This window comes from Durio zibethinus, chromosome 23 (genome assembly GCF_047325235.1).
Source record: "Durio zibethinus cultivar Kanyao isolate XHJ-2024 chromosome 23, ASM4732523v1, whole genome shotgun sequence".
Classification (NCBI taxonomy): Eukaryota; Viridiplantae; Streptophyta; class Magnoliopsida; order Malvales; family Malvaceae; genus Durio; species Durio zibethinus.
This window is the reverse complement of record NC_143184.1, coordinates 6,771,914-6,797,531: the sequence shown is the minus strand read 5'-3', so window position 1 is coordinate 6,797,531 and position 25,618 is coordinate 6,771,914. Positions and strand designations below refer to the sequence as shown.

General features: G+C 33.1%; 1 protein-coding gene across 10 annotated transcripts; it reads left to right on the top strand.

The window, feature by feature from the left end:
- Window positions 1-11,161: 11,161 nt before the first annotated feature.
- Window positions 11,162-25,512, top strand: LOC111314400 (chromatin modification-related protein EAF1 B-like). Of its 10 annotated transcripts, none has more exons than XM_089752440.1 (23): window positions 11,162-11,435; window positions 12,674-12,880; window positions 13,005-13,059; window positions 13,136-13,233; window positions 13,328-14,798; window positions 14,906-15,025; window positions 15,204-15,470; window positions 16,178-16,366; window positions 16,567-16,647; window positions 16,898-16,955; window positions 17,030-17,532; window positions 17,664-17,717; window positions 18,256-18,313; window positions 18,413-18,603; window positions 18,708-18,761; window positions 18,853-18,933; window positions 19,204-19,338; window positions 19,456-19,572; window positions 21,009-21,109; window positions 21,230-21,445; window positions 21,527-21,905; window positions 22,876-24,648; window positions 25,039-25,512. In XM_089752440.1, exons 2-22 carry the CDS (start codon window positions 12,738-12,740, stop codon window positions 24,562-24,564), a joined length of 6,060 nt encoding a protein of 2,019 aa, XP_089608566.1. In that variant the 5' UTR covers window positions 11,162-11,435; window positions 12,674-12,737; the 3' UTR covers window positions 24,565-24,648; window positions 25,039-25,512. The 10 variants fall into 10 exon arrangements, with proteins under 10 accessions (XP_089608566.1, XP_022771460.2, XP_022771461.2 ...); XM_022915725.2 differs by having other exon boundaries at window positions 22,819-24,648; XM_022915726.2 differs by having other exon boundaries at window positions 17,030-17,544.
- The last annotated feature ends 106 nt before the right edge of the window (window positions 25,513-25,618 follow it).

The window sequence follows — 25,618 nt, the reverse complement described above, 5'->3', positions numbered from 1 at the left end:
AAAACTTATCAAGTAATTTAATATAAAAAATTATCCATAAATAACTTCTATATGTTAGTAATAATTCAAGAACATCATCTCATCTTAGAAGTCTTTAAGGAGACTATTTGTTATGCTATGAAGAGATTTTATTGTCGGATTCATTTAATTTTTGTAAAAAAATTTTATTTGTGATAATTGAAATTCTTGTGAGAATTTTGATATTAAAAATCTTTTTTAAATTTTCTAATATGTTGATAAAATTTTAAAAAAATTTCTGACCTAAAAATTTACATAGAGATTGTTATTTACAACGCTTTTAGTGATTCTATCTAACTTTGTAAAAAAACTTTTTATTTTCAAAAATATCCTCCAATATATTGGTAAGATTTTCAATTAAAAATTATCCTCCAATCACGTTATAAAGAGGCTCTATCATCGGAGTCATTTAATTTTTGTAAAAAAAATTAACTTGTGATAATTAAAATTTTTGTGAGAATATTGATATTGAAAATTTTTCCTAAATTCTCTAATATGTTGGTAAAATTTAAAAAAAAAATTTACATAAAAATTTATATAGGGATTACTATTTACAATGTTTTTAGTGATTCCATCATTGGAGATTCGAAATCTAACTTTATAAAAAAAAACTCTTTATTTTCAAAAATATTCTTTAATATATTGGTAGATTTTTCAGCTAAAAATTATCTTTCAATATGTTGATAGGATTTTATGAAAATTATTATTTTTAATTAATTTTTATTTAAAAATCATAAAGCTTTCCAATATATTGATATAACTTTATATTAAAAATCAAATTACTTTTCAATATGTTGGTAAGGCTATATTAAAAATTATTTTTTTCTTAAAATTTATTTTTTATAAAAAATTAATAAGGTTTTCTAATATGTTGGTAAAACCTTATATTAAAAATCAAATTGATTTCCACTATGTTGGTAAGGTTTCATTGAAAACTATTTTTCACTTAAAATTTATTTTTTTATAAAAAATTAATAAGATTCTCTAATATGTTAGTAAAATCTTGTTTTAAAAATCAAATTACTTTCCAATATATTTGTAAGGTTTTTTATTCTATTAAAATAATTTATTAAAAATTTGAATATTCTAATATATTGGTAAGATTTTTTTATTTAAACATTTAATTTTTAAAAGATTTGAACGATCCAATATGTTGGTAAGATTCATTTTTATTTGAAAAAATATTTTTTCTCTTTTAAAAAAATTACAAATAAATGAATAATAAATAAAATAATAAAAACATAAACGAAAAACAGATAAATAAATAACTAAACATAAACTAAAAAATTAAAAAAAATAAAAATACCAAAAGAATGGCTCGACTTGGTGGCTTAAAAAATGCATATCAAGAAATTACAGGTGGCCTAAGAGGTGCAGCTCTAAGCTCAGCTCGGCTCCATGTCACGGTTTGATAACAGGGACCGATTACCAGGTCAGGTGGAATGAATCGAGTCAGGCACAATGAAAACGCTCGGATCTCAAGCTTTTATAATGCCCAAAAATGGCACCATTTCATGCTTGTATAAAAGGCAAAAAACTTTTTTTCCTTTAGATCTTCCCTTGCTTTCTCTCTCTCTTTTTTTCTTTTTCTTTATTCCTCTATCTAGAATCTTCAAATAACACCGATTGAATTCATCAAAAACTAGAAAACTCTCATCGAAAAATTGTCGAAATATGAAATTTCCAAAAAAAATCTAAAAAATTCACTATAACACCAGATTTCTCTCTTGATCTTCTAAAATCCTTTAAGCAACACCAATTTTCCCAATTCCAAAAAAAAATCCTAATATTTTTTTTGCCAGAAACTTATCTTGAAAATTTTTTATGCTTTTTGTCTGCTTTTTGTTGTGTATATTTCTTTGTCAATTAGTGTCCCATTGTTGATTCTGGGTTTATATTTATAGGGATCTTGTTTATAAGTTATGAGAACTTTATACCAAAAAGAGTTTCAATTTCTTTTTAGTTCAAGCTTTAAACTTTGATTTTAACCCAAACTTTATAATCCCAAAAGAAATGGCCCCAGACAAACTCAATGACCCCAAACTTTTTTTTTTTTTTTTATTTTTTCTTATTAAACAAAAAACAAGCCAAATAATAGAATTAATCTCAGACAAAATGGGGTTTTTACATTATTGATTCAGCAATACGATACACTACAAACAAAATTCTATCCCCAGTGAAAGGGAAATAGAGGAAACTTACGGGAGAAAAGTCCGTTACAAGGATAATTTAGCACATTGTCAACATGTCATCATCTTCATTTTACATGTTTCGTCATTAATTTCCTTCTTGAGCATGTAAGAGAAAATTCTAATAGTAGTCTACTCATTTTCTCTGTCTTTTGAGTCATTTTTCTCTTTTATGAGCCTAAACCATTGGAATAGTCTTTATTTCCCACATTGGTTTCATTAGCCTTCATTCGATTCTCCTCCTGCTCGACAATTAACTTTGTGTTGAATGGTCGCACACTAATAGCCTTTTGTTATTCCAAGGTGATTTCATCTATGGATTGAGTGCTTGGTGGATTGTAGATGCCTGTGCTTTTTATCGGTATTATCTTTCTTTTAATCAGCAATGGACTGTAAGTTGGAACTTTTTACAAATTGATGAAAGGCATAAATAAACACCACTGCTACCATCGTTTCAAAGTGTTGGACAGATATAATAAATGTTCTCTTATATAGTTTTCGGTAGCTCAATTGACAAGAAAACTTACTAGATGGTTGTGTTCAACATGGGTGTCAAAAGGGTTTAAAATTTTACTTCTTATAATTTTTTTTTTGTTTTTCAATAAATGAAATAAGAAAAACTATTTATATTAGAAAAACTATATAAAAAAGCTAACACTTTCTTGTTCAATAAATGAAACAACTAAGAAAAACCATTTATATCAGAATTGTACAAAAGAGCCAAATATTTTGTTTTACCATAGAAATGTCATCTAGAAATACTTGGTTTTGTTTCTCTCCAGAAAATTCATGTCCACGTGTGAAATTTAAAGAATCCATTTTCAATTTCATGTTAATGCGATGGAAACTAAAAACTTTTCTTGCGTTACTCACCTTATATGTGTTAGAAAAAATAAATAAGAAAAGAAAAATAATATAATAGAATTTTAGTTTTCAGGCATAAAGAATATTTTCTTAAAGGCAATTATGCCTTTAGGATACACCAAACTCTCAAACTTTGTAATTAAAAGTAGTGAAAATGATTATATTAAAATATTTATTTATAATGAATGAGCAGACATAAACTTCTATTTAAATAGTTATGACCTTCTGTACAGTTATAACTTTTATGAATAATAATTTATTTATATTCAAATAGTTATAACCATTTATTTTATGATAATTATTTCTATTCAAATATAATTATTTAAAATATCAATAAAATTAATATAAAAATTAACTTTACTTATCAATAATTAAATATTTTTATCCAATAAATGATGCACTACATTCTAAACTACCAACAATCTCCCATTAGTTTGGAATGTATTTAACATTTCACACAAATAGATATTATGAATATAAGAAGGTATTTCTCAATTTAAATATTCAATTAGCGTATATATCTTAAAATTCTAACGAAGTTGATGGTGTTCATAGATTAAACCTCAACTCCTAGTATTCGAATTAAAAATATAACACACATAATATTTATTTATTTTTCTATTAGAGGTTTATAACCACTTTCAGTACTATTATGGCCATGTACTTATCCTATTCATAAACATTTGTAAGAGAGATCCCAATTCTTCTTGTTAAAAGTAGTATTGCTTCTATGTTTATATAGGTACAGTTTTCATTATGTCTTAATTGCTTTAAACATATAAAATTTCATTAGGAGTATAAAAACTTATTCCCCCACTCAATGGATCATATTAGTTTCTAAAATTCGAATAGATTTTACTAGTATTTAACAGATACATAACAATAACTTGTTATTACCTATTAAACTTTATAATTAGATGTTCCTAATTCAAAGTCAGGTTCCTATCATTGGTGTTTACTGGTAAGGGTTTAAATTCATTCTACTTGTAGTATTACTAATCAAATATCTTGAAATTCAAATTTTTTTATGGTAATTACCCCAACTTGAGATTGAATCTTTAAAATAATCAAAATAATCACTTTAGGCTAATAAATCTAAACTTTTCATTTTACATATCATTTATATGCTCTAGACATTATTGCCTTATTTTTATTATTTTAAGAAATAGTTGGTTTTGGTCGTAGTCATAACTTTATACTCATAAATTTCAACCATTCTATATGCTTTTATATATCTTTAATGCAATTATACTTCTAATACAATTGGATAAACTCAATGAATAAATCAAACCATTTTAGTCATTTTAATATTTTTAAAGACTTTTTTATGACTTTACTTTAATAATGTCTATATTTATTAGCTTGTATAATTTGCTCATAAAATTATACTAAACTTTTACCACAATATAGTGATAATTTTTATTTCTGTTAATTCTTATCACCCCTACCATGTGGAAATACGTATTCTTTTATTAAAGAATATCTCTACTATACTCTAACTCATTAGAATAATAACTTATTAGAGTTAAATTTTATAGTTTCTAATTAAATTATTATACATATATAGTTGGTTTTTTATTACCAATAAAAACAACACCCTTATTCTTCGTTTAAATATGAAAACTACTATTTCATTAGAGTTTTGTGAAAAAAAAAAGCCAAAAGCCCTTTATTGGATTTGAACCGATGACTTACGTCTTACCATGGTGTTACTCTACCACTGAGTTAAAAGGGCCGTTCGATTTAATTACTGAATAAATCAGTAGACGGATAAGATCTAGTTATATATATAAGTATATACAATAGATTCATAGTGGCTAGTAGTTCATTTTGGAATGAGAATTCTAATTTACTTAACATGTAGAGGGTAAAACGGGTTTATTGATATTGGTTTTGATAAATATCTCAATTATTAAGATATCATATATACTTAATCAAGTTGTCATTTCATTTATCTGTTCACTATTTGTGATTTTTTTTGGTAAGTTGGAGGTTTATAAATATACCATTAGTAGAAGATAACTAGCAAATATTTTATATGTTAATATTTTCTTTTTATAAAAGTTTCAAAACTTTTATATTTTAACTCAATATAAGAGTTTACATCAATAAGTAAATTTCAAATATAATTATGCTTCTATAGTCTCATTTTAAGATTTTTTTATGTCAATTCATAAATACTTATATGAATCTATTTAATCATGAACACTATTAATAATTTTTTTTTACCATATACAAAATCATTTCCATCACCCAGATGGATCAAATAGCATTTCTTTTGCTATTATAAAAGTTTTCATAGTTACAAGATCTTTGAATAACTCATGGCTTCTAAAGTAAATATACTTTAAAATTTTCACTATATTTCAAAATTTTTAATAAAACCATATATGATAAATCATTTATACAGTCCATGAATTAAATCATATACATAACAAAAAATTACTATAATGTGATTAAGATCGTGGCATCGATTTTGGCTTATGGCTATTCTAAGTCAACAATAATAATTTGCATTATACCTACAAATCATGTAGATTTGGCTATTGAAGTTATCTCATTTATAGTGATGGCTTTTAGTGAAAACCAATTATCTCAAATATTATCATGTGTTTTCAATGCATATATTAATTGGCCAATAGCCAATTCCAAATTCATGACTATTGAAACATCTAAACTTGATTTCAAAATTTTATGAAAACTTTATTTCTCCACCATTTTGTAGTCTATATATCTCTGTTATTTACCACTTTTAATTGGTCATAACATTTTCTAATATATAATAAATTCAAACTTTACTCATAGGACCAATATGCTTATGTATAATAAGAGTCCATAGTATATTTAACTCCAATTTCAAATACTTGCACAATTATTTTGTGATCAATATGTTCATATCTAGATCACCATTTCAATGCGAGTTATGAAACATGAATCCAAAGAATTATTTTCATAAAATAGCATAAACAATAATTATAATATGAGTTCTATTCATATTTCATGCAAAAAACTCATGATAAATTTGCATTGGTTAAATAATTGATTGGTTAATTTCAAGGTTTATAGCTTTCACAAACCAATATTATTATCTAAGCTCATATGTTATTATGGTGTACAACCAGCTACATCCTTGTCATTGTAATTAAACTATTGAAAACCTTGAAAACTTATGCACTTTTTCATTTTAACAACCTACAAAAGGCCATTTTTTAAGTAAAAGAAGCAAAAATATCTTTATATGAAAAAAGCAACAATGCTTTTGTGTAATTATTGATTAACTCTTTGATGGCGATTTATGATTTTCACTTTATGATTGTTCACAATAAAATTTTATTTTATAGTGCAACACATCCAGCAGGCAAAATACATGTTACATTGACTATGTTTATGATAATAACAATTATTTAGTTTATTATCCACCAATTAATCCATGAAATACCATATCTTAATAATAATTATTCACATACATCAATCTAATTTTAATTGGTTTTCATGAAAATTGAACACTAATCAAAATTTAAACCAATAATAAATTAAAAAAATCAATATTTGATTTATAAACGACTAATAAAGATAGAACCATACATATAGCTTGACTCAATTTATTATCTCAATTTTGGTGCACTGATTTAAAAATAAAACTAATATTGTAGTAAAATATTATTTTTTGTATATATTCTCGACTTACATTTAATTTTTCATGGTAAATACCTTTACCTATTTTCGATTATTTTCATAGAAATCATGAAACAATTTGCTTGTTCTATATATAATCAAGATATGATAATTAAACAATCGGTCATTCCTTTAGAACTTAATTTAATTCGTTACTTTATAACAAGTGATAATTCTTTTGGTCGTAAATCAATTCATGTCTTTCTCTTTTATGTTTTCAGGCTATTTCTTATCTGAATCTTTATAAGTATCGATTTTTCAAATAGATACAACACAATTTATTAAACCCAATTGGGGAGCTAATTTCAGTATATGTGTAAACTTATATAATATAATCAATATTTTGCATACTATATTTTGACTTTACATACTAATGAAATTAGTTTTTAACTTGTTTATCTCATCCAATCAATTTTTTTACCAGTAATTATGCAAAAAATAAAATACATACCTCTACTGAAGATCTTTTGAAAATAAACATTTTGGTTCATGAAAACATTAATCATTTATCACTTTAAGCCTCTTCTAATAATGATCTTCAAATCATGCTAATTTTTTTTCCTTATATCTTTCTTATGCGAAATATAAATTTCTTATAATTACTTTTAAATTGTTAGAATAAAATAAATAAGAGAAGAGAAATAATAGAAAAATTTTTTTGGCTTTGAGGCGTTAATAACACTTTCTTCAATGCAATTATACTTTTATAATATACCAAAGTCTCAAACTCTCCAATTAAAAGTAGTAAAAATTGTTATATTAAAATATTTATTTATAATAAATGAACAAATATAAACTTCTATTCAAATGGTTAATCATGATATTTATAAATAATAATATATTTATATTCAAATAGTTATAATTATTTGTTTTATGATAATTATTTCTATTCAAACATAATTATTTAAAATATCTATAAAATTAATACAAAAATTAACTTTGCTCTTTAATAATTAAATCTTTCTATCTAATGTGAGATGCATCACATTTTAAATTATCAACAAATATAGTAGCAAATAATAAAATTTCTTGCATTACTAAAAGTTGATAAATAGAAAGAACCTCTAGGCCGCGAATCAGTTGTCTGCGTTTGCGTTGTCTCGTTGACTGTTTGAGCTGATGCATGTGTTGCAGAAGTTTGAGTTGGTACTTTTGTTGTGGAGGAACTTGGCTCTGGGACTGTAAAAATATTAGAATGAACTTCAGTGTAGCCGTGACTATGAAAAAACAGAACCTTACAACCAACCACTGGAAGATTATTTTTAGCCGTAGGGTTTAATATTGTTTATTGTTGTCTCCATTGTTGTAGCTGAATTCGACTGAGGAGCTGGGGACAAAGAAAGAAAATATATTCCAGGTCCTTTTGTAGAACTTCTTTGTACAAATTGAAAAGCAGAAGTTCTGTGCACTTACCAAATAGACGGCAGGCTGAACCAGGAATTGCGTATAAAGACCCATCGGGAGCTTGGAAAAAGTTTGCCTCTTCCCTTTCGATGGAGGCAGCTTGAGATTCTGTTGCTACAGGTTCAATTTCCCTTTTAAGTGAAACCTTTTCAGCAGATGAACTTGGAGCAGGAACTGAAAACGAGAAATATAGAGCGTTAACAAAAGAAGTGACTCTTTCTTTCACCTTAAGGGTAGACTTACTAGACGATGCTGCTCTAAAGGGGTCAAAGAGAGGGGTTATAATCGACTCTTTCTAGTCAATGTGATTTAATTTCTTTTCATTTCGTTTTTAAATAATAATTATTTAGAAAAGCCTAAGAAAAACCATGTATATCAGGAGAGCCATACAGAAAGCCTTTGTTTAACCACATTCGTACAAAAGCACTTGGTTTCCCTCAAGAAGATCAACAATCAACTGATGCAATGTTAAAGATTTGATGAGTGATATAGGAGTAAATATTGTTGGCCACTAGAAAGTTTTTTCTTTCATCAATTTCCTAATAAGTATCATTGCAATAGCATAATGAGAAAATCTATTGCAGCATTTAAAAGAAATTGGTAAATCCTGTAACAGGACAGCTGAAAAATGAAATTCGCAATAACACAGAGATTTTTGCACATATTAATGCCAGAGGTGCTTCCTTGGATGCCTGTGGAATATAGAGCTGGGACCTCCCACTGTTGCAAAGAAACTATTTGAGCCTGTTTTTGCGGTCTTAGTGACTGAACCTGTGGTAATGGTTGTCCTCCAATCACCCCTAGCATCGGACGTACTCCGGGAGATGAACTTGAAGGATGATCTACCAAATGAGATTTGAAATTGAAGCCAGCCTGAGAGCCAGTCGACAGCTGATTGTTATTGACTAGTTGTGAATTCAGATTTGGTGATGATGGTTGGATTTGTTGTGATGGCTGTCCTCCTATCACCCCGGGCATGGGATGTGCACTGGCAGTTTCAGAGGTTCCTAGGCCTGATGATGCAACTCCATCTTTTGGGTAAATTTCTCTTACTCCAAACTCCCTTCGGACAGAATTCGTTGGCGCAGATGAACTTGGTGCAACAAAAATAAAATTCGCAGATTTTTACTTACAAGGTAAAAGCCATGAAAATCAATCCAATGATAACAAAACTAGTAGGCTTACTGCAAATTTCTACATTCCACATTAGTTACACTTTCCAGTCTCTGACAGCGGTAATTAGGTCATTTGCTTCACTGTGGGGGATCAAGGAGCCAAAATTTTCTTTCTTGCTTTCTTATCATGTGTGCATGGCTAACATCAACTGCAACTTCATCAGCAGTTGGAGGATGATGTGTTTTTGTTGATGAAGAGAAGGCTGAAGCTGGTTGCTTGCCTCTGTCTTTGCCACCTCCTCTGTCCGACCCTTTTCCACGTTTATCCATTTATCGCGTTTTGGATTAAAGCTTTTGATCCATTGGAAAGTAATAAAAACTGGAATAAAGGATTAGGCTTTATCATCCATTAATGCATGGTTATATTATATAATATTGCATGTTTTCTCCAACCTCCAACATAAAGAGATTGAGTTTCTATTCCCATTTTAAACAAATGAACCAATCAAACTATATATACAAGAAAAATGAGTTCCGCAAAAATAGAATTCATCAGAACCCACGTTTCTTGAAAAAAAGAAAAAAGAAAAAAGAAATGTCTCTCTTGAGTTCAAGTTTCTGGCATTTTAAAGCAGAAAAGAATCATAAAACAAATGAAGAAGATTAACTAAAAATCCTTCTTTCAACTTATCTGTACGTAAATTGTAAAATGCACGAAGAAGAGACAATAGAATATAGAAAGGAGTTGCACCTTGCATTTGAATTCTTGACTATTTATGGACAAATTTACTTCTAAATACAAAAGAAAAAATAGTAAAAGAAAATTGAAGAAGATAATGTTAAATGTACAAATCAGAATCACATGCGCATTGCTGTTGATGAAATGATGGCGCATAATATTGTAAATTTTTTATAAAATAAATGAAATTGATAAAATAAAATACTTGATTAATTGAAATTAGACGCTGACTCTTATATTGGTTGAACATTAAAATAAGCATTGGGATCATATTATGCTTACTTGCTCTATTCCAATGCATTACAAAATATTTGTGTGTTTATCATGGAATGGCACCGAGTCAAAGAAAGAAAGGTTGTATCTATGAAAAGAAAAAAAAAAAAGGGGCTGTTATTTTTTGGGTTTGTCATAGTGGGCTTTTGAAAAAAAATAAAAAATAAAAAATAAAAAAAATATATATATATACATATATATATATATATATATATATATAAGATTTAGATAAACTTGAAAAGGGCAAATTAAGTTTACTTTTTGTAAACACAAGGGTTAGTTGGTGAGGAGATGAGTTTTTTTTTTTTTTTCCAATGAAATTTGATTTTTATGAAGAGGACTTTAAAATTACAATTTTAAATATTATATCAATGTAAAAATATATGTTTTTAAAATTATTTTAAAAAAATAAACTTGAAGAAATATAAAATAGAAAACATAAATTTATAAAGAAATTTAAAATTTTACTGCAATACATTAAAATAAAATTTAAATATAATTTGAAGATTTTAGTATATTCTTTTATTTTTTTGGATGATAAAATTTTAATGTAGACACATTGATATCATATTAAAAATTTGGGTAGAAAATAATTATTTAAACTAAATATAGCAAATTACAAGGCAAAACTTTTTCTTTTGGGCGAGCGATTAATAGACTAAACTAAAAAGCCCAAAGCCTGTTTAGCCTCGTCGTCTTCCTCTCCTCAGGCAAAAACCAAGCCCACTACTCACTGAGCGGAGTCACATGGTAACCCCGAAAGGCGGCCAAGCCAAACAAAACCTACACTCAGAAAAAAAAAAAAAAAAAAAAAAAAAAAAAAAAAAACTAACTAAAAAAAGTAAAATTAAAACTAAAAAAAAATCTCCCACAAAAATTTTTTTAGAGAGCGAAAGCGAAAAAAATTACGCAAAGGACTCTTAATAGAGAGGGACTCGACAACGCGCTCATGGCTTGCATTTACCTGGAGGTGTAGTATTTTAGGGTTAATTCATGTCGTTTTGATTGAGGTCACGACGTTGGGAAAGGGTTCGAAGCTTCAAAACCCTAGGAGAGAGTTAGAGAGGTAGCGAGAGTGTTGAAAAGAGCGGGAACGTTTACATGCTCCAACGTGCTTTGCCCTAGCTCCCAATTGTTCGACTCTGTATCCCAATTCAGGTTATTTTCGCGCTTAATTTTTGCTTTGGAAACCCTAGAATTTGAGTAGTGTTTCACATTAGGGCACAATTTCCGTGATTCAATGCGTTTAGGTTTTCCATTTATTTCTCTTATAGTTTTCTATACGCTTTTCGATTCAATGCTTGTGGATTTACGTGGTAAGTGGTCTTCTTATGTGTTTATTTACATTAATTAGAAGTTGAGTGCTGGTGATGCGCATTAGGCTCTACGTTCCGTTCTTTAGCTACTGATTTTGGACTCCTAATGGTTATTTTCCTGGAATTTGGAGAGAATTGCTGGTGTCAAGCTCTTTACATGCTATTATTTACTTCTATGTGTATGCATGTAATAATATGAAGTAAGCTTATCAGTTGGCAATGATAGAATTTTTAATTACTATAATTCGGCATTGCTTTTTGTGTTCGGATTAATGACAGACTATGCATTTCCTTCATCAAGCTTTTTAACCGTCCAGAACTTAGTGGCAACCTCTCCCCAAGCAAGTCTTGTTTTGTTTTGTGTTTTTGAATATATATAATGTGGTGAGCGAACTTTAATTGCTTTTAGAGATAATTTGTTTATGTTCAGTTCTTGTGAAGCTGCTGAGCAGGATTGGGAATTAAGAGGTGAAAGAAATGCAATTGATGTGCTATTGATGATCTATTTTTTTAACACCTTTTTTCCCTTCTGGAAACCCATTGTGGAAAAGAATGGAAAAAAGTGGGAAGCACCTTTATTTGCAAGAAAATCACTCACTTGGAACAATATTTTTGCCCCTTATTCCTTAATCTTGTTCAAGTCATTTTGTGCATACGTTTTGTTCTTTTCCAGGAAAAATCTTTCTAAAGTGATTCTTCTTATGGTAAAAAATGTATGCACTGCATGCATAATTCTTCTCTTTTATGTATTTTTGTCCATTTGTTGGGAGTTTCTACCTTGTTTTTTGGTTTTGGTTTTATCTATACCTGAGCTTCTGGAAAACTTCCTATATTTTGATTATCTTGAGTGAGTTTGATGATATCAGTTTGTGAATTGTTACAAACTTGAATCTTATTGAAGGAAGAACATTATCTTTACTGTGGTCATTACGGTATCTGCATTGCTACTTACTGGAGGGGAAAATATGTGTTCATTGTTGTTTGCTGTTTCTTTTCGATTCATTATTTGCCTTACTTTCAATTTACTTTAGTTGTTATTCTTATCTTTTCTTTTCCCTTTTTTTCAAACATCTTTTGTAGGTATTGACCAATATCATCCTTTTGCATCGATGGGAGCGGCCAGCCTGTAGATATTTTGGTAGGGATGCATGGATGTAAGTCAGGATCTGCTCTCTTAGTAAATGCTGAGGTTGATTTCATGGGAGGGGTTGTTGACGGTGGAATTGGAACTGGTTTCAAAACCTCTCCGCGCAGAGCAGCTATTGAGAAGGCTCAAGCAGAGCTTAGGTGATACTTACATTCCACTTTTGTTTACTAATACCTTTCTAATTTTCCAGAAAAATGCACTTGGTTCACATCCCTAGGTACAGGCAACTTATTTTCTTTCATTTTTTACTCCTGTCTATAACAGGCAGGAGTATGATGTTCGCCAGGAAAGGAGAAGAGAACTAGAGTTTCTTGAGAAAGTATGCTTTTTTGTCTTCTCTTGCTACTTCTGATTTCTTATAGATTAATATTCACCATAAAACACATTTCTGTCAGGGTGGCAATCCCTTGGATTTCAAATTTGGCAATGCAGCTTCAGTTAGTTTCCAGTCTACTTCTCTTACTGATCAGCTAGCTGAAAATTTTGTTACCAGGTATATTGTTTTTACTGTTGTGTGTTACAGAACTACGGTTCTAAATTGTATTGGAGTAACTATATGATGCTTCCCCTATCCATTTTTATTACAGTGAGGCGAAAGGTAGTTTTGCACTGACTGCCTCACCTCATGGTGATTCGGTAGAGAGTAGTGGTAGACCAGGGGTTCCTGCAGTTTGTGAACCCCATAGTGCTGATAATCTCTTACTTTTTGATGGTGAAAATGAGTTGCCTGAAGGTGAAAGGAAGTCTATGCATCTTCGTAGGAGGAATAATGTTGTTCCATCAGAGCAATCTTCTCAGATGGATGGGACTCAAAATGCAAAGGAATCAGAAGATTCTGCTATTTTTCGCCCATACGCTCGAAGAAACAGGTCCAAAATAAATCGAGATGGAGCTCGATCAAGTTCAACAGATATGGTTCAGGGTCGAGGTGGTCATGGCTCATCTTTATCTGCTCGTGGAGCATCAAAGGATGTGAAGGGTTTGACATCTGAAACAAATAACCAAATGGACAAGAATATGCCCTCTGTTAATGCCACAAAATCTGCAACTTCAAATGGTTATTTGGCTTCAAAGGTGATAACTTCTGATAATCGGTTGAATATGGAGTTGGATGGTGTTCAGGCTGTGGAAGAAACGACTGACCAGTCAAAAGATGATCTATGTGAAAGCAAGGTTGATGTTACAGTTTCACAAAGCTTTATAGATGACCTGCCTAATGATCCTGCTCAAGTGGAGGCTCATAAAACTCCTGTTAATTTGGCTTCTGAGGAATCTGATCTTGTTGGAGGGAAGGAACAGGTAATTTCAACCGGTCTTGAATGTCCACCTGGTACAGCTGCAACAAAAGCTGAAAATGAAACTAGTTCTAATCAGCTAAATGGGTTTGGTGATGCCAAAATAGATAGGAAAAGCATACCAAATGAAGGGCAAAATAGCACTGCAGCAACAAGGACGAAGCGATTGGATTCAGAGTCCTCTTGCACTCAAAACAGCTTAAGCTTAGATGTAAATAATGATAATGATAATGATGTGTGTATTAATCCAAAAAATGTTGATTCTAATGGAAAGCCCATGACAGAGCCATCAGAAAATGAGGAGTCACTAAACTTAGCTGTTGGTGAAATGAGAAAAGAAAAGAATGAGATCAAGGCTGTTGATAATGCTGCTGTCATTCGTGATTCTAACACTTCTGTGAATCAAAATCACTCTCTTAATGATTCTACTGTCAAAGTGGAGGAGGAAATTAGATCTGAATTGCAAAATGAGGTGAGTTGTCCTTCCAATAATGAGGCGCAACCAAGCAATCATACTATATCAGAAGCTGATAGGAAAGTTATTACTGTTCCGGTTGATAATTCTAACTCCAACAAGGAAAACTTTTCTGCTAGTAGGCCTCAAGGCACAATGTATAACACTATTTGTGAGATTCCTGAGACGATTTTGTCAGGAAGAACCTCAACTGCAAATGGTGATACTCAAACTAGTATGGATAATCATGTGAAAGTGGTGGATGAGGCACATGAAGATTCCATTTTGGAAGAGGCACGGGTTATAGAGGTGGTTTGTTTATCTTTTTGATTGATATATGCCCAGTGATTTCTTAAATTTAGTTGTAAGTATTTTATTTTTCTTTAAAAAGCTTAAAAGGCCATTATGGTAAACAGGCTAAGCGGAAAAGGATTGCAGAGCTATCTGTTGGTACCTTACCCTTGGAGAATTGCCGAAGATCTCATTGGGACTTTGTCCTTGAGGAAATGGCATGGTTGGCAAATGATTTTGCTCAGGTATTATTTTATTATAAAATATAAATTAAATTCATCTTCTGCATTCTTTGTTCCTATTGAGAGCTTTTTTATTCATTAGCTTTACTTAATTAGTATACCTGTATATAAAGTTGACCAGAGAACATAATTGACAAAATTTGCGTGTAAACTTCCCTTTTATGTTCTTTATATGTTATAGGAGCGTCTTTGGAAGATGACTGCTGCCGCTCAAATATGTCGACGTGTTGCTTTTACTTCGCGATTGAAATTTGACGAACAAAATCAATATTGGAAACTCAAAAAAGTAGCTTTAACCCTTGCTAATGCTGTCATGGACTTTTGGCTTTCAGCGGAGGTGCTTCTAAATAGTAAGGATGCAAGTCTTGGTCCAAAGAACTGTGGCCATGATTTGGTGGGGTCAAGGGCCAATGAAGTTTCTGAGAACAAGACCGCAGAACTTGATATGGTGCTGGTCATATTGTTGGACTTTTATTGGTCTTTACTTTTAATCAATTAATGCATGTCTTTCTATGTGATGATAGTGATGATTATAATATTTTATGATTAATTTTCTTCTTTAAGCTCGGTGCTAGTTTATTCTATATTCAACAAATTCAGTAACTGGTTTTTATGGTTATTTATGTTTGTTATCTGCTTATAAGTTCTGTTCTTCAATACATGGTATCTTTTTCTTGCTATGAAGTTAATTTTACTTGATCTCGGGAGGAAGTGACTTATTTTAGAAATGTAGAGAGGAGGCTACTGAGAACTTGGGTAGTTATATGGATTGTAATCTTGTTTTAATTGTAACCTTTTGGGATCTTAATTGTAATTTCTAGTAAATATGGTCTCCATGTTTTGTTATTTTGTTGTCTTGCTGGGGTTGGTTGGATTATTTGATGCTTGAGTCTGTAAGCTCTGGATGACAAGTTAACATTCAATTGACAATGCATAAAGGCCTTTGAATTTCAGGACTAGAATTCAGAATAACCACTTAAATATTTGGAATTGAGTTATAGCTCTAGAGCTGTTTGGGATCTTTCTCCTTGCCTTCAGTTCCTTTCTCTTGCAAAACTGCCAAATACTTCCCTTATATTCATGTTCTAGATTGTATCACACCTTGAAATATTGTATTTTCTGTCTTATCTTTTTGTGCAACATGTTATGGAGCAGGATGCAAACAAGGAGGAGAAGCAGCACACTGGAAAGAACAATGAACTTGCTATTTGGGCATATGCTCTTAGATATTTGAAATATAACAGCTCCCCTGTTCCATCACTTCTAGCTGAAGCACCAGCAACTCCTGACAGGATATCTGACTTAGGCATTATGGACATTTCTTGGGATGAATACCTAACAGAAGTATGGCCTAAATTTTTCTTGGCTTTTCAAGTTTATTTACACATTATTGTTGGCTTTTGAATATAGCTTTTTGATCTATCTCTTTTAATAGGTTGTATCTGTTTTAGTCTGTATGCTCGGTTCTGGAGTTCTTATCTTGTGGAAATATTTTCTTTATTTTTACATTCTTTGCTCAAACTTTTTATTTACCTTATTTTCAGGAAAGCCTGTTCTACGCAGTTCCTTCAGGTGCTATGGAAACCTACCGAAGATCTATTGAATCATATTTGATACAGACTGAGGTAAAAAGAATTCCTTTAATGAGTTTATACATGTCTTTTTTCTTTTGCTTCCCCTATATTTGATAAGGGGGAGTATTTTATAAAATCTGTAGAACGGCGTACTGGACTGATATAATTCATCTGAAAATACATAAGTCGAAGTTATCATGGAGAAATGTATACATTTCCATTTCTATGCCCAATTTGCCGAGTGTTGCTGTTGGAACTATTGTGCTTAATCTTGCTTATTATTGATTTTTTTTTTTTTCAGAAAACTGGGAGTAGTGTGCAAGAGGAGGTTGAAACATCTGCTTATGATGCTGGAGCAGGTAACCGTGACTTTTTTTGTTTTGAGTTTCTTAGTCATTGAATAGTCTTAAGTTCCTTACAACTTCAAATTCAGAGTTTGGATATGAGGACTTTGTGAATGATGAGGATGAAGGAGAAACAAGTACATATTATTTGCCTGGAGCCTTTGAAGGTAGCAAATTATCAAAATTAAACCAGAAGAAGCGAAAGATCTCAATGAGAGCCCATCCTGCAAGACCATATGAAATGGGTGTTGATTTGCCATATGGAAACTGTGCTCAACAGGCCATGTTGATAGGAAAAAGGCCTGTCAATAGTCTAAATGGTGGTCCAATTCCAACGAAACGTGTGCGTACTGGTTCCAGGCAGAGGGTTTTAAGTCCTTTTAGTAGTGCAGCTGCTGCTGGGGGTTTACAGGCTCCGACAAAAACAGATGCTTCTAGTGGTGATACTAATTCTTTTCAGGATGATCAGAGTACTTTGCATGGAGGATTCCAGACCCAGAAAAGTATGGAGGTTGAATCAATTGGGGACTTTGAAAGGCAGCTTCTGTATGATTGTGCAGAAACACCAACAAAACCTAAAAAAAAGCAAAAGGTCAAGAATCTTGTATGTAGGAATTCTTCTGTTTTAACTGACTCCGGGTTTGTTCATCCCTGGAATGGTATGGCTAGTTTCCTCAATTGCCTTAATAGTTTCTAAAGGTGCCTAAATTGTGTTTCTGGTAGGTTTCTGCATATGATCAGGGTTGGCAGCTGGAATCTACTGTTCACAATGTACAGGTGAATTTTGTTATCCTTGCCATGCCAAGTTGCTTACCTTGATATAAATATATATTTTTCTTTTCTTTTGCTTAATCATTTTTTTTTCTATTTTAAGAAATTAGTATATTTATTTTATTATTAAGAATTAAAATGTTTTTCTGCCCGGATAAGTAATTACCATTTTTAGGTTATTGTGTATGTTACTTTAAAAGTGTAATTTTACGAAGCATGAGATTCATTTTTCAAAGGTATTATCGGTTTTTAAGTTGATTGCCAAATATATTAAGTTGGATTTGTTCCATTTTCTTGATTAAGGAAACATTCCGTTTTCAAAGCTTTAATGTCATTTCAGTATTTTCAATTTTACATCAGACCAAGTTGGCATCCTGCTTTCCATGATAGATATGAGGGTGTCATAACTCATAATTCTTTTTATGCAGCATTGAACTTTATCAGCATGTTCTTGTGTTCTTACCTTGTGTTTGCCAAATTTTTTGTACTATATGCTCTTTTCTGATTGATAATCTCATGTTTGATAGTGCTGTTTCTTTTGCAGATGGATTATTCCAAAAAGAGACCAGAGAGTCATCATTTTGATTCTAATGGAACCAATGGTAAAGCACTTTTTTCTCATATTTGATTTAATGGTTGGTTACTTGGTTCGATATATCTATCTGTTTCACCCTTCACATTTTCAACTGTCTTTTTCTTAGGTTTATATGGGCAACATAATGCTAAGAAGCTGAAAATAATGAAGCAACAGCCAGATAACGCTTTTGACAGCACTCCAAGTGGATCCATCCCTTCACCAGTAGGGTCCCAAATGAGTAATATGTCCTACCCCAGCAAAATCATTAGATTATTTCATGGTCGTGAGAGGGGTAGAAAAGCCAAAACACCTAAGGTATTTTTTTTCCTTTACCCATTTGTTGATGGTCTGGTTGATCAAGTGCTTCTTAGTTGTCTTAGCTCTGATGTAATTATTAAAACCAATTAAACTTCTTCCAGATGTCTGCTGCTCAGCCCGGTTCTGGTAGTCCATGGTCACTATTTGAAGATCAGGTTAACTTTTGTTATCTTTTCTTGAAATTGTTCTTCAATTTCTGGTAGCATCACAACCAGGCCCCTGAGATGTTACTGGATTTATGTTCAGGCACTTGTTGTCCTTGTGCATGACTTGGGTCCAAATTGGGAGCTTGTAAGTGATGCCATCAATAGTACACTTCAATTTAAGGTTAGTACTTGAGCAAAATGTTTTTACAAACATATTCTTTTATCTAGGGCTTCCTTCTAATGTGTCTGAAATAATTCTAAATTGCCGCCAATGATATGTCTATTTCTCTAAAAGTGTTACTTGTTCTTTCATTTGTCTATAATTTCTTTCTATATCTACAACAGCTTTACTAGTTTTATTTTTGTCTTTTCACCCTCACCTCGCTCCTCCCTTCCACTTTTCACCTTTCTCCATTGGGCAATAATCTCATGGACATCTCAATTCGCCCAGTGCATATTCCACAAGCCTAAAGAATGTAAGGAACGCCACAAGAGCTTAATGGATAGGAGTGGGGATGGAGCTGACAGTGCTGATGATTCAGGGTCTTCCCAGTCATATCCATCGACATTGCCTGGCATTCCGAAGGTCCTTTCTCTCCCCAGAAGCTAGTAGATTCATATATTTGTTAATGTATTGATGAAGGACATATTCCATGAAGCTAATTTTATCTTATATGATTCTCTTCTGCTGTATTTCATGCAGGGAAGTGCCAGACAGTTGTTTCAACGTTTGCAAGGGCCGATGGAAGAGGATACCCTTAAGTCTCATTTTGAGAAAATTATACTTATTGGCAAGAAACAGCACCACCGGTGGAGTCAGGTACATACATGAATTTTAGAGTACATTTATTTTATTTGTACAGATCCTGGCATGTTGGTAGTTTTAAGAAAAAATCAGTCTGATTTAATCAACTAGTTGAAGGTAGTCTTTTGGTATTTTCAGTAATTTCAATTTTGCAGTTTTTTATCAGTTTGATGCAAATTCTGACTATGGGCATTTTAAGAAGACATTTGTGCAATGTTAATTTAATTTCTGAAGGTGCATGGGGCTTGTTGATTTAAAATATACTAGATTTGCCGTACTTCTGTCATTTTGAACCATTTGGATCTATGCTTCAAGGAAATACGCAAACAGACATTTATTTTATCTCCAGAGATCCTAATGAGTTGGTAGCTTTAAGAACAAATCAGTCTAGTTGAAGGTAGTCTTTTTGGTATCTTCAGTAATTTCATTTTGCAGTTTTTTATATCAGTTTGATGCAATATCTGACTATTGGCATTTTAAGAAGACTTTTATGCATTGTTTATTTAATTTCTGAAGATGCATGAACTTGTTGATTTAAAATATACTAGATTTGCTGTATTCCCGTATTTTGAAACATTTGGATCTATGCTTCAAGGAAATAGGCAGACTGGCTGCACTATTTAGGATTCTATTTGTTATGCACAGATGCCACATGATCAACACCAGTGTGCTGTCCTTTTTCCTTTCAAATAAAGAAAAATATGGATGATGTTTCACATCTTGTAATTGTGGTTGTTGGTGCTCTGAGACTGAAATTAAAATACGGAACTTTCAAACTTTCCGAAAATTATGAAAATAAATGGTAAATCAAAACAGCAGACCGGTAGTCCCATTGTCCTCTAGCTGCAACTTCTTAAAACAGTTTCCATTAACGCTTCTTCGATAAGTAGGAAGAGCAATAAAGGAAGTGTTCTGTTGGTTGAAGATGACCTTCTCTGTGCTCCCAGTCATAGAATAGAGGCTTGTTCTGAATCCATGGTATCCTTTGTATTCTTTTTTTGTTGAAATAGTATTCTTTGCATTTTTGCTATACTTTGTGTGAGCAATTCATCTAGCACTTCAGTAGTAGTATAGAACTTTAAAAAGAGATCTACCAGTTGGTGCAATTAAAGGAGATATTGTAATTTTAGATTTACTTTGAAAACATTGAATTACCTGTCTTTGAACTTGAGATGTTGTGGCCCACTGTATGATGCCCTTTGTTTAAGATAAGATTGTGCTTTTAAAGAATTTTGAAATTTAAATTTCAACCTAAATTTTTCCACTGTCAGAGAATTTTCACCTTTTGTTCACAATTGTGATAGCATTCATTGGTGTGGTAAAAAGTCTGGAGTTGAACAAAACCTACAGTCTTAATACTTGAAAGCATCCTAAATTCTCTTTGTTTACTTCACCTTGATTCTTCCAAACTTTCCTGACCTGGCCTTTCAATCTTCTTGTGTATTGTAAAGCATGATAACCAGGATCCGAAGCAGATAGTGCCAGTCCACAATTCTCATGTTATTGCACTTTCACAAGTCTGCCCGAATAACCTAAATGAAGGGGTTCTAACGTAAGCTTCGCTGTCCTGGTTTTATTAATGTTTTAAGTTGTTAGTTTTTTGTTGTTCTTGTTTTTATTTTTATTGCAATGTGCTGCAATATCATTTTTATTTTTCATTGTCTGGACAAAGGCCTCTCGATCTTTGTGATGCCACTGCATCAAGCCAAGATGTTCTACCCCTTGGATATCAGGCTTCTCATGCTGGTGGTTTAGCAATATCGAATCAAGGAGCTGTGGGATCAATGCTTCCTGCCTCTGGAGGAAATTCCTCACTGCTGGGATCTTCTGGCATGGTGCTTGGCAGTAATTTATCATCCCCGTCTGCCCCTCTCAATACATCTGTGAGGTATAAAGCTTATGTGTAGCTTGCATTCTCTGTGCGTTTCACTTACTAATGGCATGAATTTTGGGTCATATTTGCTCTCAGGGATGGTAGATATGGTGTTCCAATAACATCTTTGCCAGCTGATGAGCAGCATAGGACCCCACAATATAATCAAATGCTATCTGGCAGGAATATTCAGCAGTCCAACTTGTCTCTCCCTGGGGCTGTTTCTGGATCAGATCGTGGGGTTCCTATGCTACCTGGTGCAAATGGTATGGGCATGATGTGTGGGATAAATAGAAGCATGCCAATGTCAGGACCAGGCTTCCAAGGAATGGCATCATCAGCAATGCTGAATTCTGGCAGCGTGCTCTCCTCCAATATGGTGGGAATCCCAAGCCCTGTAAATATGCACTCTGGGCCAGGTTCTGGTCAAGGAAACTCGATGTTGAGACCTCATGATGCCATGCACATGATGCGAGTAAGTTATTTACTTTTCAAAGAGCAGTATGATCAAGTCTATGCTTCATCATACTATTGCGGCTTGGGCTTCTTTTATTCCATATAAATGGTTAATTGTTATATACCAATAATCAGCATCAGTATTTCCGCACATAATTAGTGTATATTATCATTGATGCCAGTTCCAGAATGCAGGGACTTCAATCCTACATGTTTTAATTATATGATTTTTCATTGTTAATTATGGAGAATTCTATTGGAATTGTAAAATAATAAGGTGTTCGTAAAATGCTTTTTGATAGTCTATTAACCTTTTAAAGTAACTGGAACTTTTAATGACTGAGGGTTGCTTGCTGCAAAAAATCCCATCAAAGTAAATTTCTTTGATGACTGAAAACCTAAAATTTTCCTTTACCATAGTTCTCTGGCTAACAATCAGAAAGAGAATGAACTGTGGGTATCTAAACAATACTCTCTTTAGATGTAACAACTTGCTGAAATTCTGGAATTTAATACAGTCTGGATAATAGGGGTTTGTATACTTAAATGCCTTCAAGTTGAATGTCAACTTGTTGAAATTTAGGAATTTAATATAGGCTGGACAATAGGGACTTTGTATACCTCAACGCCTTCAAGTTGGATGGTATTCTGGCTGATTGATAAGCAATATCCATTCTGCAATCAATTGTTGATATGAGTAAACCTTTCTTTAGTATGATTTTGATTAACTGTTATTCTCATCTCTTAAGCTTTAAAGAATTCTTCTGGCTATAGAAATGCAATGATTTGGCATTTATTTACTTTGTTTATTTGAAGTTACATTGAACTTCTAAATAATTAAGGACATTGGAACTGTATAATTCTTGTACATTATGGTGATGTACAATGACTTTTAAACTAAGATTTCTTTCTTTATTTTTTATTTTTTATAGCCTGCCCAATATCTAGTGCATCAAAGGCAATTAATGGTACCTGAGCTCCAAATGCAGGCTCAAGGGAATAGCCAGGGAATTCCTGCTTTCAATGGGTTGAGTTCTGCTTATCCTAATCAATCAACTGCACCACCTGTTCAGTTGTATCCAGGCCATCCCCAGCAGCAGCAGCAGCAGTCCCATGCATTAAGCAACTCTCATCATGCTCATCTACAAGGTTCCAATCATAGTACTGGGTCACAACAGCAAGCATATGCCATGCGTGTCACTAAAGAAAGGCAAATGCAGCAGCATCAACTTCTTATGCATCAGCAACAACAGCAGCCAAAGCAAAAGCAACAGTTTGCTACATCTAGCACTTTGATGCCACACATCCAACCTCAGACTCAACTTCCCATCTCTTCTTCTCTTCAGAATAGTTCTCAGATTCAATCTCAAGCTTCACCTCAGCCAGTATCACTTCCCCCTCTGACACCGTCTTCACCGATGACTCCTATGTCATTGCAGCACCAACAGAAACATCACTTGGCCCCTCACGGGCTTGGTAGGAACCCCCAACCTGGTGCTAGTGGGTTGAACAATCAGATAGGCAAGCAACGGCAGCGGCAGCCCCAGCCCCCGCAGCAGCAGCAGCAGTTTCAACAGTCTGGCAGGCACCACCCTCACAATCGGCAACAAACACAGTCTCAACAACAAGCTAAACTTTTGAAGGGAGTGGGAAGAGGGAACATGCCGGTGCATCAGAACCTTTCTGTTGAACTTGCTCATCTGAATGGCCTTAGCATGGCCCCTGGCAACCAAGCTGATGAGAAAGGAGAGCAGATGGTGCACTTGATACAAGGTCAGGGGTTGTATTCTGGGTCTGGTATGAGCCCTGTCCAACCATCTAAACCTCTAATTTCTTCTCAATCTTCGAATCATTCCCAGCCTCAGCAAAAGCTATTTTCTGGGACAGCATCGCATTCTTCAAAGCAACTGCAGCAGATGGCTTCCCATTCTGATAATAGTTCTCAAGGTCAGGTTTCCACAGTGCCTTCCGGTCATACACTGTCAACTGTGCATCAAACCGTGCTGCCAGCAGCTATTTGTTCAAACCACCAGCATTTGCAGCTACAATCACAACCACACCAAAAGCAGGTTAATCAAAACCAACCTACCGTTCAAAGGATGCTTCAGCAGAATCAACAAGTGAATTCTGATCCTCCCAGCAAATCTCAAGCTGAGCCAGCTCAAGGTGACCGACAGCCCATGAACAATGCTTCACAGATGGGTACAACCACAACCATGGCAATGCCTCAGGCTGGTATTGATTCAGTTAACGACACAGTACCGATTGTTGCTCCTGTTGGTTCTCAGCGGAAATCATCAGAACCAGTGTATAATCCTGGTATGTCAAATGTGGCTGCTCAAGTGGGATCCATAGGGAGCCCTCTTAAAAAGTCAGCTGGTAGCGATCCAATACCTTCTGTCAGTCAAGGGTTAGGACAGAGACAATTATCAGGTGGCTTACCCCCTCATGGGAATAACACTGGGGCACAGTGGCCCCAACAGCCACAGATACAACCATCTCCCACGCTGCCACCATCTCAACAACACTACCAACCACAAGAGCATTTACAACAAGATCAGCATAATTCACCCCCACAGCAGCTCCCATTGCAGCAGCAGTCACAACAGCAAACTCTGCATCTACAAGCAGTACAGGGCAGCTTGTATCACAGGCCTTCTAATTCTAAGCTGGAATGAAGCAATCTAGTGGATGCAGCAGTTCCAACAGCGATAGTTCCTGCTAGGGTTGGGTTTGCATGCCCTTGTAACAGCAGTGTACAGGTAATAACAATTTACAGATTTGGGCAGTTGTGATATAGTGTTAATATATTTTTGGTTGGCATACTAGGCAAAATTAAAACATGTAGAATTATCACGTAATATTATAATGATGACAAGTAATTCTCTTTCTTACACGCATTGTTGCTTAATTGATTTGTTGAAGCTTTTCTCTATCTCCCTCCCAATTCACCCTCTCATAATTGAAGGCCCAAATCTCAAATTTTGTATGGATGGCTAAATTTTACAGTGAGCTGTTTGTGGGTGCTTGGCTGTCTAACTATTTGGATTGTGTAAACCTGTCTCTTTTTCTTTTTGTTTATTTCTTTGGTATCTAATTTTCTTTAACTTGGATGGAGAGTGGACACTAATCGAGTTGTGGGTTTTATGCAGATGAAGCTAGTTATTCCTTTAGGACATTGCAATGTGGAAAGAGGTGGTTGCTATTTGCAGGTTAGAAAATTCATAGAAAAAATGTTGGGCTTTTTTTTTCTACTTTCTTTTTGGATTTTGGGGGATTATGTATATTACCACTGCTGTAGAGTATTGAGAAGATGGAGGCAGATATAGAGGCATTTGTACATAGGTCACATCTTTTTCCTGTACTTTCTTCCCCTCCTTTTCCATGGTCTCCCTGCTCATGTGCAGAGGGACCCTATTTCTTTTTGCCCCAATAGATTAGTGCAATGTATTATTAACCTTTCAGATTAAGTGGGTAGCAATCATTTTTATGGGCAAAAGCCTTAGGAAATTTTGTGAATATAAGGTTTCTGGTGTACACACTGGTCAGTGGTCTTAGAATGATCAGCTTCTCCCACTGCCATGGGCACCCAAATTCAACAACCCGTTAATCGCTGATCCGTTTCCCTTTCCCTTTCCATTTCCATTTCCATTTTTCATTCCAGGTGTACTAAATACTGATCAAATCACAAGCCTGTGTTTCTTGCATGAAGTATTGTAGTTGTAGGTAAAA